General features: G+C 39.4%; 1 protein-coding gene across 1 annotated transcript in view; it reads left to right on the forward strand.

Moving 5' to 3' along the window:
• Positions 1-20332, forward strand: part of PPA1 (inorganic pyrophosphatase 1) — a 37588-nt gene that overhangs the window by 10783 nt on the left and 6473 nt on the right. Inside the window, exons 3-8 of the mRNA XM_027772053.1 lie at positions 4240-4293; positions 5109-5228; positions 7462-7548; positions 9901-10027; positions 17297-17424; positions 17879-17964. Of these exons, the coding sequence (XP_027627854.1) occupies positions 4240-4293; positions 5109-5228; positions 7462-7548; positions 9901-10027; positions 17297-17424; positions 17879-17964 (602 nt within the window). The remainder of the gene's footprint in view (positions 1-4239; positions 4294-5108; positions 5229-7461; positions 7549-9900; positions 10028-17296; positions 17425-17878; positions 17965-20332) is intronic.

Genomic DNA, 20332 nt, shown 5'->3' on the forward strand with positions numbered 1-20332 from the left:
ATAGACTCTACAGCTTTTGGCAGGTACTCCTTACTATTTTTGGCCCAGTTAATTTCTTTTTCTTTTTTTTTTTCTTTGGAGAGGTTTTTGCTATAGGGCGCACACGCTTGCCAGACAGACAGAGACAGAGAGACAGAAAGTGAGAAATCATCCCCCAGGGGGGATGGTCACGCCGCAATCCCTTCTCCATTCTCCTCTCGGGATCTTGGGCACGCACGCACATGCGCCTGGTGTGAGTTTCAGCCACTGGGTCCGGGACTCGAACCGCGGTCTACTACGTGGGAGTCCAACGACATAGCCATTATGCTAACTGCTGATCCCGGCCCAGTTAATTTCTAAAAAGCACAGAACCCTCAGACTTTCACAGTTCTGTTCATGGTAGAGTTAGTTTTCCAAAGAATATTTTTCCCTTCCTGGTAATTATGTAGGTGTGTAATATTAGATGTATTTATCATTTAATTCCATTAAAACGTTCAGGATAATTGCTGAACTTTGAATGAGTGATTTGTTTTATATGCTACTTTATTAAAACTTGGTGACATTTTCTTTAAAGCAATTGACCCAGCTCCTTGGTTTTCCTGTCTCAGTTAATCTTTCATGTCACAACAGCTCCACCTTGTGAACCTTCAGGATATTGCTGCTGAAAGCATTTTAAAATGTTTTGTTCTTTTATCACATATGAAATCTTTCATTTTTATACCCAAACAAGTACATAGACGCAGCTTTTAAAAACTTATAGTGGGTAAAATGAAATTAATTAAAGATTGGTTCTGAGGTTTCCTACCTACCCGTGAACAATTGTATTAATATTTTCTAGACCATCTACTTACTGCTTTGTAGGTATAGAGCAGTTTACTCAGTCCTGGATTTAAGAATGTCTCCATTCTTTTTTTTCAATTACCAGAGGGTACATGCTCTCCCCAGAAAAAGAAAGAGCACACATGTACCCCCAGTGGGACATGGTCATGCTACAATACCTCCTCTGTTTCTCCATCCTTTCAGGACTGGGGCACACATGCACATTTGTTCAGTATGTTTCTCAAGCAGCGGGGCTGGGACCCTAACCACAGTAAGCCATGTGGAATCCAGTTCCCACACTATGCTTAACCTTTGAACTGTAAGTCTGGCCTTCTTTTGGTTTATATGGTGTATCAAGTAGGTGTCACGAGACTTGCAACAGAATCCCATGCAATGCTTTTAAATAAGTGAGAAAGTTTTACACTTTTGAATATAAATCTGTGGAGCTTTTCTGCTTGGTTAAAAGTAATGAGTGGGACTAGCAGTTAGCGTAATGGCTATGTCACTGGACTCCCATGTAGTTGACTGCAGTTCGTGTCCCGGACCCGGTGGCTTAAAACTCATGCTGGGCGTGTGTGCGTGCGTGCCCAAGACCCCGAGAGGAGAATGGAGGAGAAGGGATTGCGGTATGGTCATCCCCCCTGGGGGGGTGATTTCTCGCTTTCTGTCTCTCTGTCTCTCTCTGTCTGTCTGGTGAGCGCACGTGCCCTATAGCAAAAAAAAAAAAAAAAAAAACCTCTCCAAAAAAAAAATAGTAATAGGCAACTATTTGACTGACTTATTCCCTTGTAGTTTATTAGCCCCCGCTTAAAGGTTTTTACCATAGAGTATGTGTGCTCACTAGAGAGAGTCAGAGAGTCAGAGACAGAGAGAGGGAAAGTGAGGAATTACTCCCTGGGAGGATAGCCATGCTGTAATCCCTTCACCATCTTCCTCTTGGGGTTTTGAGCATGCACACATGCACGCAAGAACATGTGCCTTCTGTGATTTTCAAGCCGTCGGGTCTGGGACTTGAACTATGGTTGACCATATGGGAATCTAGAGCCTTAACCACTATGCCACCTGTTGGCCCTTAGTCCCTTCTTATTTTTTTTTTTTAAAGAGAGATTTTTGCTATAGAACACATCCACTCTCCAGAGAGACAAACAAAAAGTGAGAAACCACTCCCCAGAGGGAATGGCCATGCCACTATCTTTTCTCCTTCATCCTCCTCTTGGGACTTTGGGCACGTACACACACATGCTCAACGTGAGTTTTAAGCTGCCAGGTTCAGGACTCAAACTGTGGTCGACTACGTGGGAGTCCCGTGATGTAACCATTATGCCATCTGCTGGACCCAGTCCCTGTCTTTTGATGCAAAGTAACAAAAGGATTTTTCTAAAAAGTCATGTATCTAAGTAATCTGCATTTTATTTCAGTTTTTAAAGAATTATTTATTTAGTTTTATTTGTTCATTATTACTCAATTTGATTAGACAGAGACAAAGAGGAGGATGAGAAAGCAAGCTGCTAGATCCAGGACTTGAACTGTGTTCAGCCATGTGGAAGTCCAGTGCCTTAAATACCACGTCACCTACCCACTCGCTATTTGCATTTTTAAATAAACTTCTTTTTTTTTGAGAGGTTTTGGCTATAGGGCGTGTGTGCTTGCCAGAAAGACAGAGAGAGACAGAGAGACAGAAAGCGAGAAACCACCCCCCAGGGAGATGGCCACGCTGCAATCCCTTCTCCTCCATTCTCCTCTCGGGATCTTGGGCCCACGTGCCTGGCATGAGTTTAAGCCATCGGGTCTGAGACTCAAACCATGGTTGGCTACATGGGAGTTCAGCGGCATAGCCATTACGCTAACTGCTGGTCCCTTAAATCAACTTTAAAAATACTTTTTATAAAAGTTATTCATAGATACCTTTATTTGTCCCCTTTTTAGAGACTGTAAACTGAAAAAGTAAATTTAAAGTTTTATTCCTTGATAAAAAATACTTTATTGAAAACTCAATTTTAATTGGAGGACTTATGTTAAGTCCATATTTAAGTCCAGTGTGCAAGATGATATGACGGAGTATGATTTTTTTTTTTTAAGAAAGATTTTTTGCTATAGAGTGTGCGTGTTTGCTGGAGAGATAGAGACAGAGAGACAGAAATCGAGAAATCGCCCCCCAAGAGCCATGGCCACACCACAATCCCTTCTCCTCCATTTTCCTCTCAGGATCTTGGGTGGGCACGCATGCACATGTTCCCTTGAGTGAGTTTTAAGTCACTGGGTCTGGGATTTGAACTGTAGTCTACTACATGGGAGTTCAGCAATGTAACCATTACACCATATACTGGTCCCCGAAGTGTGATTTTTTTAATTTGTGTTTTTTATACTGTAAATATCTAGGAATATCTCTCTGTGAGTAACCAATTTGGGCCAGTCCTGTGATCTAGTGATTAAGGGAGCACGGATCTCACAAGACTAACCTCACAATTGGAATCTCAGCCCTTCAGCTTGAAAAATACACAAATGAAAACAAACAATAAAGCAGCCAGTTTAAGGCTATAAACAAATTACAATAGAACCAATTAAAATATTTTTATAACATACTCTTTTTTAATGTCAGACTTCTAGTCCTTTTGAGGAGGATTTGATTTTTTAAAATAACCAAATTGGGAGAATAAAGTGGGTAGCCAAACTGATTAAGTTTGTTTGACACAAAAACTAAACTGTGACCAAGTAATAAGGCCGATTTGGGGAGTCTTATAAACATCTTCTATATAAAATAGGAGCTCTCAAAATATTTCTGATAATTGGAGTGTCAGTGGAAGAAATAATGCCAGTTCTGGGATATGATTGTCTTGAAGATGTCTGTTTTCCAAGTTACAACTTCTGTTATGTTTGTTTAAAAACTGCCTTTCTGAGCCAGCAAGTGGAGTGATGGTTAGGGTTCTGGGTCCCACATAGCCAACAGCACAGTTCAAATCTAGAACCCAGTGGCTTGAAAAACACACCAGACACATATGTGTGCATGCCCAAAATGTCGAGGAGAACAAGGAGACGGGATTGCAACATGGCCATCCTCCCCGGGGGTGCTTTCTCACTTTCCCTTGCTCTCACCGCCCTATAGCAAAACAACAACAAAAACTACAACCCAAAATCCTGTCTTTCTACTCCGGCCTCCAATATTTAGCTATGAAAAATCTAAAGCCTACAGAAAAGTTAAAAGAATTATATGGCGAATAACTATATACCCACCACTTGAAATCTACAGTTACTATTTTCTTATGTTTGCCCTATCTCTTCATCCTTCATTCTTCCTTTTTTGATGCATTTTTGTTGAAAGGCCGTTGACTTCCCAGATCCGATACAATAAACAGTTTAGTTTTGGAAGAAATAGGTCGTGTTCCCTGATGTAAGAGAGCAGTTTAGCTCATGTGACCATTGACCTTCTCTTTGATTTTTCAGGATGTGTTCCACATGGTGGTTGAAGTGCCACGTTGGTCTAATGCAAAAATGGAGGTAATAGTCCACCTTACATTCACAATCAGACCTTGGATACTAGTTTTGGTCTAGCCGTGCTGACTTGCTGACGGATGAAACATCCAAGTCCAAGGTCTTCCTCTAATTTCTAGTTCCATCTCCCATTGTCTCCCATCCTGCTCCCTGTGCTCAGCTAAGCTCAGCCATTTACTGTTTGCACACAGGCCACACAGACCTTCCTTCCTCACCTTTCTGGCACTCCCACGCCTACAGTTACCTTTTCTCCTTTTATTCACTTTAAGTCCATCACTGACTGCTCCTTAATCACCCCAGCCACAAATAATCCCCTTGAAATTTTTATTGCATTTTATTAATTTCTCTCTGACACCTAACCTCGTTGCCTTTTTGGTATGAACATTATGTGCTTTACAGCACTTCATCAAACTTTTTGATGGTAACACATTTTACATATAATAGACAACTCAAATATTTGAATAATTTTAAATGCTGAAAGTTGAAAGAAAGCTGAAATTGGATAATATTTTTCTTTTTTTAAAAAAAAATCTGTATCCTTTGTTTCTCAAAAAAAGTTAGAATTTATTCCAGCTAATTCAGTTTTTGCTTTCTGTCATTAATAAATATTTCCCTCTCCCATCCTTGATAGTTTCTTTATACCTCAAGTACTCTTTCCAATTAATGGTCCATTATATTGACAGTTTTAGTTCAAATTTTAGAACTATTAGGGGTAAAATATATCCCTAATAGGAGACATGCATTCCATAATTGATTTCCTCAAATCCTTAGTTGAATAGTATTTCATACCCAAATCTATGATTCAAAATTTTTTATTTCAGATTGCTACAAAGGATCCTTTAAACCCAATTAAACAAGATGTGAAAAAAGGAAAACTCCGCTATGTTGCGAATTTGTTTCCTTATAAAGGATACATCTGGAACTATGGTGCCATTCCTCAGGTATGTCTATGCAACTGGGGAAAATGCACTTTTTTAGTTTACTAAAAATTAACTTACTGGTGTTAGTAAAGTTGCAAACACCTTCAAGATTTTGCTGTAGTAGATTTTGAAAGTGTTAAGTTTTATTTTTGTTTAAATTTGTTTTATTTCTACTATAGCTTCCTTAAATAACTTATTTTAAAGATAAAGTAAAAGAAATATTTAATTTAATAAATAGTAATAAACATTTGCAGTGTTTAAATTCAGATTTGAGAATTTATTCTTTTCTGAGATCTTTCTTTTTCTCTGTGGACTGGCTATAAGATGTACGAATGGCAGTATATTTAAGAGAGGATGTTTGATAGTGGTTACAATCACTGATTTGTAGTAGCACCAGACAGACCAGGGTTTCCATCTCTAGTTGGCTACTTTCTAGCTTACCTCTCTTGCCTCCCTTTCTTCCTCCTTGAGACATTATTAGCTACTCCCTGAGATATTAATAGTGCTTAGCTCATATGGTTATTGTGAGAATTAAAGGACTCAGTATCTGGCACATATAAGTTCTTACAACTGTTGATTCAGTGGTTAGGGTCCTGATTCCTCCTTTAGGGCAAGCTCTTCATGGTAAGGATGGGCTCCTGCTTTCTTAAACCTTTGAGGAGCAGATATATCTACATTGCTTACCACCTTAGGCCCAGCACAATGCCAGCATGTAGTAGATTCTTACCTGATATTTAAATGAAGACTCTCTAGACTCGTGTCTGTTATGAGTATACAATACATATTTAATTCTTTTTAATTTTTTTTTTTTGGAGAGGTTTTTTGCTACAGAGCACATGTGCTCGCCAGAAAGAGAGACAGAAAGCGAGAAATCACCCCCCCAGCGGGGATGGCCACGCTGCAATCCCTTCCCCATTCTCCTCTCGGGATCTTGGGCACGCACGCACATGCGCCCGGCGTGAGTTTAAGCCACTGGGTCCGGGATGCAAACCTTGGTCGACTACATAGGAGTCCAGCAACATAGCCATTACACTAACTGCTGGTCCCTTTAATTTTTTTAAAGAATTGTCCATTCCACTTTACTTATTTATTTATTTATTTTTAATGTGACCAGAGAGGGACAGAGAAAGAAAGTGTGAAAGTAAGCTGCCAGGTCTGGGACTCAGACAGTGGTTGCCATGCAGAAGTCCAGTGCCCCAACCACGACACCATCTGCTGGCCCCTATATATTTAATTCTTGCTAGGTTAATGCTGTAGAACAATTTAATGCTGTGACACTAAATAGTGTCAGTTTAGGTTTTTCTTGTTGATAGATGGCTTTTATTAACCACTATTAAATGGAATCTACTGTGAAACGATTCATTAAGTTACTAGAATACAGGTCAAACTTATTTACCCGATTGGTAATAAGTCATTTGTCTGCCTTAATTGTAGCATTTCACCTTATAACTTCAATTGGTTTAATAGCCTTGAAATATCCGTTCCTTTGGGAAAACATTGCTGAAATCCTTATACTTATGTGAGTTGGATTTTGCATCTTACTGGCAGCTTTGTTGGGTGTTGTCTTCTTTTATCCCTCTTCACTTTATTTTTTGCTTTTACTCCAGCCGAGTAGGTAATAAGTTCTGGTGAGAGGAGAACCATAACAGATACACTTTGAACCTAACTTCTTGGCAAGCACAGACTGTCAGGCCTTTTGCGAGATGCTCTGCAAGGACTCTTGCTCAGACTAAGCCAGTCAGGAGAAAGCCAAGTAATTTAAAGCTATAGAAAATCTTAATTAAACTTTTCAGTCGTGGCTCCTGCTCAGCAATGATATTTTTAAAGTTGGAACATAATTCCATTTCCATTTTAGTGGAAATGTGTTATAAAGAAAATCTATTTAGTAGAAGATATTAAGTACCCAGAAGAGTTCATCAAAGCAGTTTCCTCTTAGTATGTTTTTTTTTTTTGAGGGGGGGGGAGGTCTGTATTTGTGTTTGCATGTGATCTCAGTTAAGTAGTTGGTTTTGTTTAAGTAGAACTATCTGGGGTTTTAAAAAATAATGATCAGTTTTAAAGTTTAAATTTAGTTTAGCATTATACGTGTAATAGTGCTAACATTTCATTGAAATTATTGTGTGTAGTTAAGATTCTTAAATGCAAATAAAAGTGAGAAAAATCGCTGAAGATTTATATTTTTGCAGAAAGACATGACACGCTATGTCAGTAGCATGTATAGGAATGACAGACTCTAAGTTTAATTTTTTTTTAGACTTGGGAAGATCCAGGACACAATGACAAGCATACTGGCTGTTGTGGCGACAATGACCCGATTGATGTGTGTGAAATTGGAAGCAAGGTAATGAAATCTGACATTCTTTTCTTTAGTGGTTAAGATGATGGTAATGAAATATACCAAAGTTCATACTTTAAAAACTATTGTTAGGGCCAGCAGTGGTGTTTCAGGAGGCTGGATCCCATGAAGCTGACTGCATGGTTAAAATCCTGGACCCAGTGGCTTGAAAAACACACTGGGTGATGACAATACTTTAAAATTAGGTGTGCACAGTGGCGATGGTTGCACACCTTGTTAATATACACTTGTTAATAAAAGTCACTGAATTTTACTTTTTAAGAGGGTGAATTTTATAGTATATAAATTATATCGCAATGAAAAAGTAAAGTAAAAATTAAAATAAAGAAAAACACACTGGGGTGTGTGCATATGTGTATGTGTGTGCTCATGCGTGTGCGCATACCCAAAATCGTGAAAGGAGGGAGAAATGGAGAAAGGATTGTGGTGTGAAAGTGTGTACGATTGAATACAGATGTGGAAAAGTGGACATGTTCTTTAGTGCTTTAGAGGACAGATAACTGGGCCAGCCCGTGGTGGTTGGGATGGCTGGATCCCACATGGCCTATTTCATGGTTTGAGTCCTGGACCTGGCAGCTTGAGAAACATATTGGGTGCATAAACACGTGTGCCCAAAAATCCCTTAAGGAGGGACAAATGGAGGAGAAAGGGTTGTGGCATGATCATCCCCTATAGATAGTGCTTTCTTGCCTTTTTTTCTCTCTCAGGCAAGTTCATGCACCCTTTGTGGGAAAATTAATAACAAAATTATATCAGTAGGTAGAGGGTAGTAGGAGGCAAATTTCCTCTCAACATAAACTGTGCCTTGCCCCAAGGATTTGGAGTGATCAGTGAATTGACGCAAGCCAAATAATCTCATGAATAGTGACTTATGGTAGGGATTTTCTTGTCAGGTAGGGTTGCTCTAAGATTCTAATTACAGTTATTTCTTTATGATCTTCCTTAGGCTCAGGGAGAGAATAAACAACTTAAAGCAAAGCTGTCATTCTATTTTTAAGTCATAAAGCTTTTTTTTTTTTTTTTTTTTTTAATTACTTGAGGCCATGGGCACTCACCAAAGAGAGAGAAAGGGAAGAAGACACTCCCTGCCCCAGTGGGGTGTGGTCACATGGCAATCCCCTCTCCTCCATTCTCTATCCCATCAGGATGTTTAGTTTAGTCTTTTCCTGTTGATAGGTGGCTTTTATTAACCACTAACTTTTTTTTTTTTTGGAGAGGTTTTTGCTACAGGGCACGTGCGCTCGCCAGAAAGACAGACAGAAAGCAAGAAATCACCCCCCAGGGTGGATGGCCATGCCACAATCCCTTCTCCTCCATTCTCCTCTCAAGATCTTGGGCACACACATGCACACGCACCTGGCATGAGTTTAAGCCACTGGGTCCGGGACTCAAACCATGGTCAACCACATGGGAATCCAGCGACATAGCTATTACACCGTCTGCTGGTCCCAACCACTAACTATTAAATGGAATCTACTGTGAAATAATCTATTAAGTTACTAGAACACAAAGAACATGCACCACATGTGTTTCTCAGGCCACCAGAACCAGGACTCTCCCTTAACCACCAGGCCACAGAGCTGGCCCAAGTCAGAACATTTTTCATGTCTGACTTCCCTTACTTGTTGGCTTCTATAAAATAAATGGTAAATAAAATGCATTAAGGTATGTATTTGAAACAAATTATGGAGGCCTTATTCTTCAGCACAATCAATGATAGTGTAAAAAATATTACCCTGAATGATGTTATTGGTTTTCTTATGACCTGTAAGAAAATAAGATCTATATTACCTATTTTCAAACCATTATAGGACTGATGAAGTATTTACTTGATTGTGCTGAAGAATAAGACCTCCATAATTTGTTTCAAATACATACCTTAATGCATTTTCTTTACCTTTTATTTTATAGAAGCCAACAAGTAAGGGAAGTCTTTTAAAAATTTGCTTAAAGGGGGACCAGCAGATGGTGTAGTGGCTATGTCGCTGGACTCTCATGTAGTCAACAGTGGTTCGAGTCCCAGACCCAGTGGCTTACAACATGCCGGGCGCGTGTGCAGGCGTGCTCAAGATTCCAAGAGGAGAATGGAGGAGAAGGGATTGCAGCATGGCTATCCCCCCTGGGGGGTAATTTCTCACTTTCTGTCTCTCTCTGTCTCTCTGGCAAGTGTATGCATCCTATAGCGAAAACCTCTCCCAAAATTTTTTTTTGCTTAAAGGAACAATCGTCTGGTAAGGTTGTAGAAACTCATCTTTATTTCTCATTATCCACCAAGTAAAACTTTTCTCCCCAAATTTCATTCTGTCATGTTGTCCTTACTTGGTTATTGACTCTCAGGTTTGTGCAAGAGGTGAAATCATTGGGGTGAAAGTTCTGGGCATACTGGCCATGATTGACGAAGGGGAAACCGACTGGAAAGTCATTGCCATTAATGTGGACGATCCTGATGCCGCCAATTATAACGGTAAGCAAATGTGAAGAGTCTGGAGTCTTTCTAATTCTTCTATACCACTAAATACGACTTATAGTGACAGAATTGAAAGCCGATACTGGGGGGGGTGGTGAGAGTTGAGAGCGGAGCGGGGGGGGGGGGGGGGGGCATAGCATCTCACAAAGCAGGGTTATTTCTAATACTGAACTTGAGGCAATTAACCCAATGAATGTTCTTCATTCCAAGAAAGAAAAAAACTCAGTTTTTTACTGTTTTTTTCTTTTCTCCCCCACATACTAGCATTCAGTTGCTATGTTTTTATTTTTTTAAATGTACCATAATGGGGTTAGTAAGTGGCATCGTGGTTAAGGTGCTGACTTCCACATAGCCGACTGTGGTTCCAGTTCTGTACCTGGTGGCTTGCTTTATCACTTTCCCTTTCTCTCTGTCTCTGGTCAAATCAAAAAAATAAAAATAATTAATAAAATTTAAAAATAATTATTTTTCAAAAGTACCATAGAAGTCACCATTTTAAGGTATACAATTGAATGTATTATTATTTTTAGAGATTTTTTGCTGTAGGGTGTGTGCACTCGCTAGAAAGTCAAGAGAGAGACAGAGAGACAGAAAGAGAGAAATCACCCTCCAGGGGAGGTGACCACACCGCAGTCCCTCCTCCTCCATTTGCTCTCAGGATCTTGAGCACGCACGCACATGCACCCGGCATGTTGTAAGCCACTGGGTCTGGGACTCGAACCACTGTTGACTACATGGGAGTCCAGCAATATAACTATTACACCATCTGCTGGTCCCTTCAATGTATTTTTAAAACTATTTATCAGTTATTTTATTAGGTTCTTGGTAAGACGTTTAGAACAATAATTTGTGAGGATAAACTCCTTTTGTAAGTGCAAACACAGACCACAGGTAGCCCTGGAGCCAAGGAGCAATTTTGATTTTTGGTAAAATTTGCGAGCCCACAGCTTTCTGATCAACCTTGCACTGCTCTGTAATCTCATATTTCTCTTTTCCTGTGTCAGAGATCTCACCTTCTTGGTGTATGTGCTTCCATAGCTGCTGCTGCTTGAAGTAAGCATCAGTGAGGTGTCTTGGGATTTTCACATTGCTTATATCAATTGTGGAGGTGGCGATGACACATTTCTGATTAGTTCTTCACAGATAAACTTGATCGAGGACCAGAGGTCCAGTCACAGGTAGCAAGCCACTGCTCAGCTGCTTCAGGAAAACCACTCTCTGGCCTCTGGGGCATCCAATGAGGATGATCAGAAAGGTCCCGGGAGTGATGCTGGCTCTCAGCTTTCTCACGTGCTGAAGGGTTTTTTTGCTGTGGCTCAACAGCTTTTGAGGCACAGCCTCAGTAGGATAATACCTAGGCATTTTGCGAAGTTTAACCACCCAGGCACCATCATTGTTACCACTACCAACTGTAGTGTGTTGTGACAGTGGCAAGAACCTTCTCCTTTTTCTTTTCAACCTAGATTTAGTAGCTGAGTATTCCCTCTTGTACATGGCCTTCCTGGAGTGCGAGGCAGATTGGGAGTATCTGCTGATGTTCGGATGAGAACCAGGTTTCAGCTGCAGGGGAGCTTCCCCTTTTTGGGCCTTATTGCCTTGGGGTCACCTTTTTAAGCCCTGCCACTGGCATTAGCCTTCTTGTCTTCAGGTTTCTTCTTAGCACCCACTTCTCCGCTTTTTCACCTGCCATCTTAAAAAACAGGAAACTGGTTCAATGGTTTTCAGTTGATTCGCTGTTTATTCATTAACCATTACTATCTCACTATCAATTTCAAAGCATTTTCATCAGCCAGAAAGGAAATCTGAATTCATTGGCAGTCACCCACTGTCCCCTTTCCCTTAGTCCTTGGCAACCTCTAATTTTCTGTTTCTACAGATCTGCTTATTCTGAACATTTCATTATAACCTGAATCATAATGATGAGTAGCCTCTGCGTCTGGCTTATTTCACTTAGCGTAGTTTTCTAGGTTCGTTCGGGTCTTAGCACGTGTAGTACTCACTACTCGTTATGGCTGAACCTATTCCACTATGTGGTATGCTACATTTTGTTCATTCCTTGATTCACCAGTTGATAGACATTTGGGTTGTTTTGGGTTATTTTGAATGATGCTACTGTGAACTTCCCTGTACAAGTTTTTGTGTGGTCATGTTTTCAGTTCTTTTGGGTCTATGCCTAGGAGAACTGCTGAGTTTTTTTTTGCCTTTACCAAAAAAAATTTTTTTTAAGTCAGAGACATATGTGCGTGAGGGAGAGAAAGAATACACCCTGCAACAAGGCTGGTCGCACTGCGATCCTTTTCCCTCCAGTTCTCCACCCATCAGGATGCTGGGCATGCTCATATGTTCCTGGTGTGTTTTTCAAGCTGATAGAGCCAGAACTCAAACCCTGTCAGCCATGTGGGATCCTCTCAGTGCTTTATTGTTGCACTGTGGGGGCCCCGTTTGACCTGTTGAGGAACTGCTAGGCTTTTTTCCCAAAGTAGTTGTACATTCTCACCAGCAGTGCATGAGAATTCCAATTTACCACAGCTTCATCGACATTTATTATTTTTTAAATTATTTTAGCCATCCTAGTGAGTATGTCTTGATTGTTGAGTTGTAATTGCTTATATACATCCTGTGTATATAAGCTATATGATTTGCCCATATTTTCTTTCGTTCTTAGGTTGTCCGTTCATTTTCTTCCTTTTTTTTTTTTTTACGTTCTTTAATTTTGAAAAAAAGACAGGTACCCCCAACAGATCTTCACACCACAGTCCACCCCAAACTCAGCTAGTCCAGATCATAGACATCTGTATGTGTACTAGGTGTGTACAGGACACAAACCTGTGACTGTCCCATGGGGGTTCAGCTGTGTTAGTGCCATCCTTTAATTTTCTTAATATCCTTCAAAATACTCAAGTTTGACATTTTAATGAAATCCAGTTTATCTGGATTATTTTTCCTTTCGTTTGCTCTTAGGGTGTCACATCTAAGTAACGGTGGCCTAGTCCTCTAGGGCATGAATATTTAAACTTAGTTTCCTTTTAAGAGTTTTATAAAAACACAAATATAAACCTATATATATATTTTTTTCTTTTTTTTTTTTGGAGAGGTTTTTGCTACAGGGCGTGTGCACTCGCCAGACAGACAGAGAGAGACATAGAGACAGAAAGCGAGAAATTACCCCCCAGGGGGGATGGTCACGCCGCAATCCCTTCTCCTCCATTCTCCTCTCAGGATTTTGGGCACACAAGCACACGCGCCCGGTGTGAGTTTTAAGCCACCGGGTCCGGGACACAAACTGCGGTCAACTACGTGGGAGTCCAGCGACATAGCCATTACGCTAACTGCTGGTTCCCCCAAATATTTTTTTTAAGATATATTAAGAGAGGGAACAGGGATTGGCATGGTGGTTGAGATCCAAGACTCTCAGATGACTGACCACAGTTCATGTCCCAGACCTGGTGGGTTGCTTTCTCACTTTCCCTCTTTCTGGTGAATGCATGTATTCCACAGCAAATTTAAAGAGGGGAAAAAAATTAAAATACAACTACTTTGATACACTCTTTAAAAAAAAAAACTTTTCTGGGGGGAGGGGCAGCAGATGGCATGGTGGTTAAGTGCTGGACTTCCATGTGGCCAACCATGGTTTGAGTTCTGAACCTGGTGGCTTGCTTTCTCACTTTCTCTCTCTCTTTCTGTCTCTCTCTGGTGAGCGCACATGCCCTGTAGCAAAAACATGCCCTATAGCAAATTTAAAAAATAATAACAAAATTAGATAATTCTTAAAAATAAATAAAATCGTTTCTACTGTTAGGTAATCACAAAGCTGTTTGAATGTCTATAGCACTTCATCTTGTACTTCAGCTTTCCATTGTCCTTGATTTAGCAGTAAGTAGTTAGCCTTGAAATGTCGTCATTTTGGGAAAATGTTGCTGAAATCTTTATCCTTCTGCAAGTTGGATTTTGCTTTCTTACTGTCCGCTTTGTTGGATGTCTTCCTTCACATCCCCGGTACTTTATCCTGTGCCTTTACTCCAGCTGAGTAGGCAAACAAAGCCATGTAATATGTTGTGATGGGTGGAGAAGAACCAAAACAATTACATTTGAAACCTGAGTTCCTGGCAAGCACATGGTACCAGTGCTTTTGTGAGATGTTCTGCCAAGGCTGGCTTGCTGCTTAGTAAGCAAAGAAGTAATCATTTAGTTTCAGAAAATTCTGATGAAATTGTTTAGCCTTTGTTTCTGATTACACTTTTTGACAGGTAGAACAATTTTCTTGTCTTTTCCAGCTTCTAGAGGCTGGCCAAGTTCCTTGGTTCATGGTCCCTAGCAATTGTCAAAACCAGCAATAGCAGGGTGGGTCTTTCTTCCACTCCAAACGTGCTTTTCCTTGTCACACTCATTCTCTGACTCTCACTTATTTGCCTCCTCCTTCCACATTGTAAGGGCCTTTATGATTACATTGGACCTGCCCAGTTAACCCAGGATAATCTTCCATTTTAAGGACAGCTGTGTTAGCAACCTTAGTTCCATCTGTGACCTTTACTGTCCCTTGCCATGAAACATAACATATTCACATATTTGGGCATTAAGAGGTCGGCATCTTGTGGTGACCAATATTCTACAGACCACAGTGGTAAAACTATTTTGCATGACACTGCAGTGAAGGATACATGAAACTATGCATTTCTCAAGACCCACAGAACCTGGAAGTAGCAGAATCACATGCTTCCCCCAAGATGTCCACTTCTTAATCCCTGTAATCTGTGGGTATGTTACCTTACCTGGCCAGTACACTGTCAGATGGGATTAAGAATAAGGACCTTGAGAATGACTTGACATCAGAGAAACCTGACACACACTGCCTTAGCCAGGTGATCAAGGTCAGCAAGTCATCTTTAGAGCATATGCCCTCAAAATGATGTGATGTATATTTCCATGTGTGTGTAAATTCATTGAAAAAGAATTGGAAGAACATCAATCCTGTAATAATACAATAGAGAGAAGGGTGAAGAGACTTAACTTTGTGTTTCAGATACTTCTGTGCTGTTTACATTTCATTGCAGTGAGAATGTGTTCTGCCCATTTGTTAACTACTTAATGGTTCAGTGGGATTCTGTTCAGTGTGTCCATTTTCACATGTGCTAGTTACATGAGAGAACACGCTCTAAATGGCATACTCTGGCCACAGTTAGTGAAGCCAAGCCCATCAGAGTGTCAGTACTAATCTTTGAGGCAATATTTCCTTGTGGTAGAGGTTGTTAAAATCCTGAAGACTTCTGCTGGGTGGCCGGTTACATGGTACAAACACTAAGTGTCACCCTACAGCAGTGTCAGTCTGTCCACGCACTAGGTTGCTCCCCTGGTGGCTTGCTTTCTCTCTTTCTCTCTCTCTGTCTGATCAAACTGGAAAATAATAATAATAAAAATAATAAAGTTAAATAATTCTTTAAAATAACAATAAATGAGGATAATTGAGTAACATGTTTTCTTGAGTCCCAGCAGATTATAGAATCTGTGGAGGAGATCATGGGTATCTTCAGTTTATATCCGGTCATCAGAAATATGACAATCCTGGGACTAGTGACTGGTACCCTTTCATCAGTAGCCCCCAGTCATTTCTCCCTCCTCTTTGCAGTGAGAATGTGTTCTGCCCATTTGTTAACTACTTAATGGTTCAGTGGGATTCTGTTCAGTGTGTCCATTTTCACATGTGCTAGTTACATGAGAGAACACGCTCTAAATGGCATACTCTGGCCACAGTTAGTGAAGCCAAGCCCATCAGAGTGTCAGTACTAATCTTTGAGGCAATATTTCCTTGTGGTAGAGGTTGTTAAAATCCTGAAGACTTCTGCTGGGTGGCCGGTTACATGGTACAAACACTAAGTGTCACCCTACAGCAGTGTCAGTCTGTCCACGCACTAGGTTGCTCCCCTGGTGGCTTGCTTTCTCTCTTTCTCTCTCTCTGTCTGATCAAACTGGAAAATAATAATAATAAAAATAATAAAGTTAAATAATTCTTTAAAATAACAATAAATGAGGATAATTGAGTAACATGTTTTCTTGAGTCCCAGCAGATTATAGAATCTGTGGAGGAGATCATGGGTATCTTCAGTTTATATCCGGTCATCAGAAATATGACAATCCTGGGACTAGTGACTGGTACCCTTTCATCAGTAGCCCCCAGTCATTTCTCCCTCCTCTCACCTGTAGCAGTTACTTTCATACTGACCGCTCTGCCAGTACTTCATGTCAGAGCAGTCGTGTCAGACTGAGCCCTCCAACTTGTGGGATCTCATGTAAGTCCATGTAGGTAGTATCGAAATTGAGTTAAATTATTATTGGACATCCATTTCATGTTGGAGAATTGGAGAATTTGTTATTGGTGTTGGAAAACACCACCATTAGCATTCGGATTTCTGGATTTTCAAATTATTTCTGTATCAGGTGATACATTTTACATTAGGGTAAGTTCTTTGAAATAGAGCAGTGCTTAAACATTTTCTGGTTTGCTCTGTTGACTTTCTACTTGTAGTGGTACTATGATAATAAAGTCCGTGGTCTTCTTTGTGGAGAACATAAATTGGACTGAAGTTACCTGAAACAGATATAAATAAGTTTCTGTTGTTGGATGTATTCTTTTCCATAATACTTTCCTGATTAACTTTTTAGCGCTGCATCTTCTATTGCTTGCACTGAGCAGAAACTTGGTCAGTTTAGTTTGATGACACTGAGGCTAGTTATTGCTGTTAGCTGTAGAGAAACTTAAAGTTTTTGAGCAGCACACGTCTTTTGGCCAGAACTAAAGCATTGTGATATAGGTCTTGTTTAAGATGTAACCCATCCGTGGGTACCAGTCTGATGCATTGTTCCTGTCTGTTTCTATGTAATGGGAATGTGATACTCTGAAATATAGCCCCAACTTGGCTTCTTGTTTGGTTTGGTTTGTCCTTTTGGTATCGTCTACCCTTGTCATAGAAGTTATCTACACTTGCCAAACTGGTTCTTTCAATGTCTAGCCTGTGGTCATTTCTCCCTTCCTTATTTATAGAAGTTGCTATCATACTGATCTGTTCTCTTGGAATGTCAGAGATGGTCCACGGACTAGATGATTTTCTTCTAATGATTATGGGTTCTTATGCCAAGTGGTCAGCTCTGACACTGTCTTGAACTTATTTGATAATCTATCCCTTAGCTCTCTCAAAGAAAGCAAGAACTTGATATTTTTGTTGAATGCTTAAATTAATTATGCATCTTGAAATATGCTTACTGTCTTCTTAGATATTAATGATGTTAAACCCCTGAAACCTGGCTACCTAGAAGCTACTGTGGACTGGTTTAGAAGGTACAAGGTTCCTGATGGAAAACCAGAAAATGAGTTTGCTTTCAATGCAGAATTTAAAGATAAGGTAATGTGTTATTCAGAACTGTAGCTTTAGGCCTATTGTATTGAGACTTATAACTTAACCATATCGTTACCCTCTAAAGATTAATAAAATGTCATAAAACAAAAATCTAAGGACTTAAGATAATTTTAGTGTTTATTTCTTCATTTAAATAATCTCCTTCATTTTTCACATAAGGTAGTGATTCAAAAGAGACAAAATATTGGGGCTGGCAGGTGGCATGTTAGTTGGGGCGCTGCATTCCCATATGGTTGACTGTGGTTTGAGTCCTAGACCTGGTTGCTTGCTTTCTTACTTTCCCTTTCTCTCTCTCTGGTAAAATAAAAAAATACAATATTAATAATAATCATAAATAAGCCTTTAAAAAAGAAGAGGCAAAGTATCATGTGGGAAAAATGTTGGCAATAAGAAAAGTACACATTTCTATCATTGTGATGCATATTTCTTCCAATTGTAGGACTTTGCTGTTGATATTATTAAAAGCACTCATGACTATTGGAAAGCATTGGTGACTAAGAAAACAGATGGAAAAGGAATCAGTTGGTAAGTGTTAATTAACTTTTCTCTGCATGTTTAACACACAAAGCAAACTACTGGGTTGTCAGAAAAGTCATGATGTTTCTAGGCAGTTAATATTTGGCAAACCTGTGGGGCTGGCAGGTGGTGTGGTGATTAAGGTACTGGACTCCTACATGGCTGACCACAGTTCAAGTCCTGGACCTGGTTGCTTGCTTTCTCACTATCCCCCTTTCTCTCTCTCTCTCTGTCTCTCTCTGGTCAAATTGAATAATAATAATAAATAATTTTAAAAAATAATGATAATAAAATAAATAATTCTTTAAAAAATACATTTGCCAAACGTGTAACAGAGATGTAGGAAAATAAGACTTAACCAAAGACACCCCATAAGTGTCAGAGCTAGGATTCAAGTCTGCCTGTTTTTTAACCCTCTCAATTAATAAAATATACTTCCTCTTAGGTATTTAGAAATTTATAAGAGGATGTTCACTTAAGTAATGTTATGGAAATCCTAGTCAATTAAGTAGTTAAGAGAAATAAATCAGATGTAGGAATATTAAAAGGAGGGAGCGATTGTTGCTGGTGATATGATTGTATACTCAGGAAACTACAGAAGAAAATGAAAATTCAGCAAGGTGACTGATTACAGAATGAGTACATATATATATGTATCTGTAGCTTCTATACAAACTAACAGAATCAGTAATGGAAGAAGAGGTCCCATGTGGAAAGTGTTTTTAAAAAACACCAGGGTTAGGGCCAGCAGGTGGCATGATGGTTAAGGTGCTGAACTTCTACATTGTCAGTGCTGGTTCAAGTCCTGGACCTGGCAGCTTGCTTCTCTCTCTGTGTCTCTGATGAGTACATGTGTTCTATAGAAATTAAAAAAAGATAATAAATTAAATAAACAATATACCCTACAAAGGTATAAACAATAAATTTGTAGGACCTAGAAAATATTGGGTCATCAGAAAAGTCATGTGAATTTTTCTCTTTCTTTTCTTTTCTTTCTTTTTTTCCTGAAAACAGCCACTGTTTATTAACTGACCAGATTACAAAAATAATCATAGTAGGTACCTTAGTTCATCCTTCTAATAAGTCTGTTGACCTGGTTCTTCCTATTGCCAGCATCTCCACCTTACAAAATGGGTGGTCTTTTTCTTCATTCCATGTCATACAGAATGTAACTTAAAGGACCACATGAAATTATATGCTTCTCTGAATCATTTTCCAACAGTATAGATTTTATGAATCAGATCCTTCATACAGATGATATCAAATTTACCAGGAGACTGAACAATCAAGAGTTATCTGTCAAAACAATTTGTTTCTTACTGATTTGCCATAGCCATGTTTGTAGATTAGTTCATTTACTGACTTCAGATTTGGGTACTTCCATGCAGTATATGGTTCCACAATCCTCATCATGTTAATTGAAACCTTGTTGAGCTTAACGAAGGTGCCATTGAAAATCTGGCAAAGGCGAAGAAACTCCACCTTTCAGACCTTTGGTCTCACACCATTGATACCTCTGATCCTGATGACAGATGCCAGTTTGAGTTCTACATGCACATAGAAGTTGTCAGCTTTTCTTGCCACCCTGGCATTGTAAATCTCAGTTCTGTACATCTGTCTATATTTGTTATGATAGTGCTTAGCTTTTTCATAGATAAGTTTTCTGGTTGCCTTTCTTATTACTTTTTTTTTATTTCTTATACACCCAACCACTATCATTAAAGCTTATAAAATGAATTTTCCCAGCATGAATACACTGTATATTAATCCAGTTAAGGATATTATCATACATGCTATCATCAACAAATAATTTTCCATTTTTATGTCCCATAAATGTTTTCAACTTTTCTGTCCCTTAAATGTTTTATTTCTTTTTCCTTTTGATTCTCTTCCTCCTTGCCTCTCAAAACATCTTTTGAGTAAACTTTCTCAGGTGCTTGATCTTCAGCTCTGCAAAATTTCTTCACTTTCTTTTAAAGGTTTCTGCTACAGCAGGAACCTTTTTCTTGATGGCCTCAATGGCAGCAGGGATCTTTTCCTTGTTTTTTTTGCCACAGCAGGAAACTTCATTTTCTTCTCTTCAATGTCCTCCTATGGTTCCAGCTAGAAAAAAGGAAAATTTCGCAGCTATCTGAAATTTAAATCAATCTCATTTTCCATCACTGTAGCACCTCACCCTTTTTGTCTGTGGAAATGGTCTCGAGCAGATGCAGCTAGTCCTGTCATTGTGTGTATTCTTCTGTTTTTCTATGCAAAAATGCATTATGACTTTTCTGATGACCCAATATAATACTATATAGCATCCCATTTCTTTATTATTGTTTTTTATTTGTTTAGGAGATGTAATTTTGCTGTAGGGTATGTGCACTCGCCAGAA

This window comes from Tupaia chinensis, unplaced genomic scaffold, assembly GCF_000334495.1.
Source record: "Tupaia chinensis unplaced genomic scaffold, TupChi_1.0 Scaffold000250_1, whole genome shotgun sequence".
Classification (NCBI taxonomy): Eukaryota; Metazoa; Chordata; class Mammalia; order Scandentia; family Tupaiidae; genus Tupaia; species Tupaia belangeri.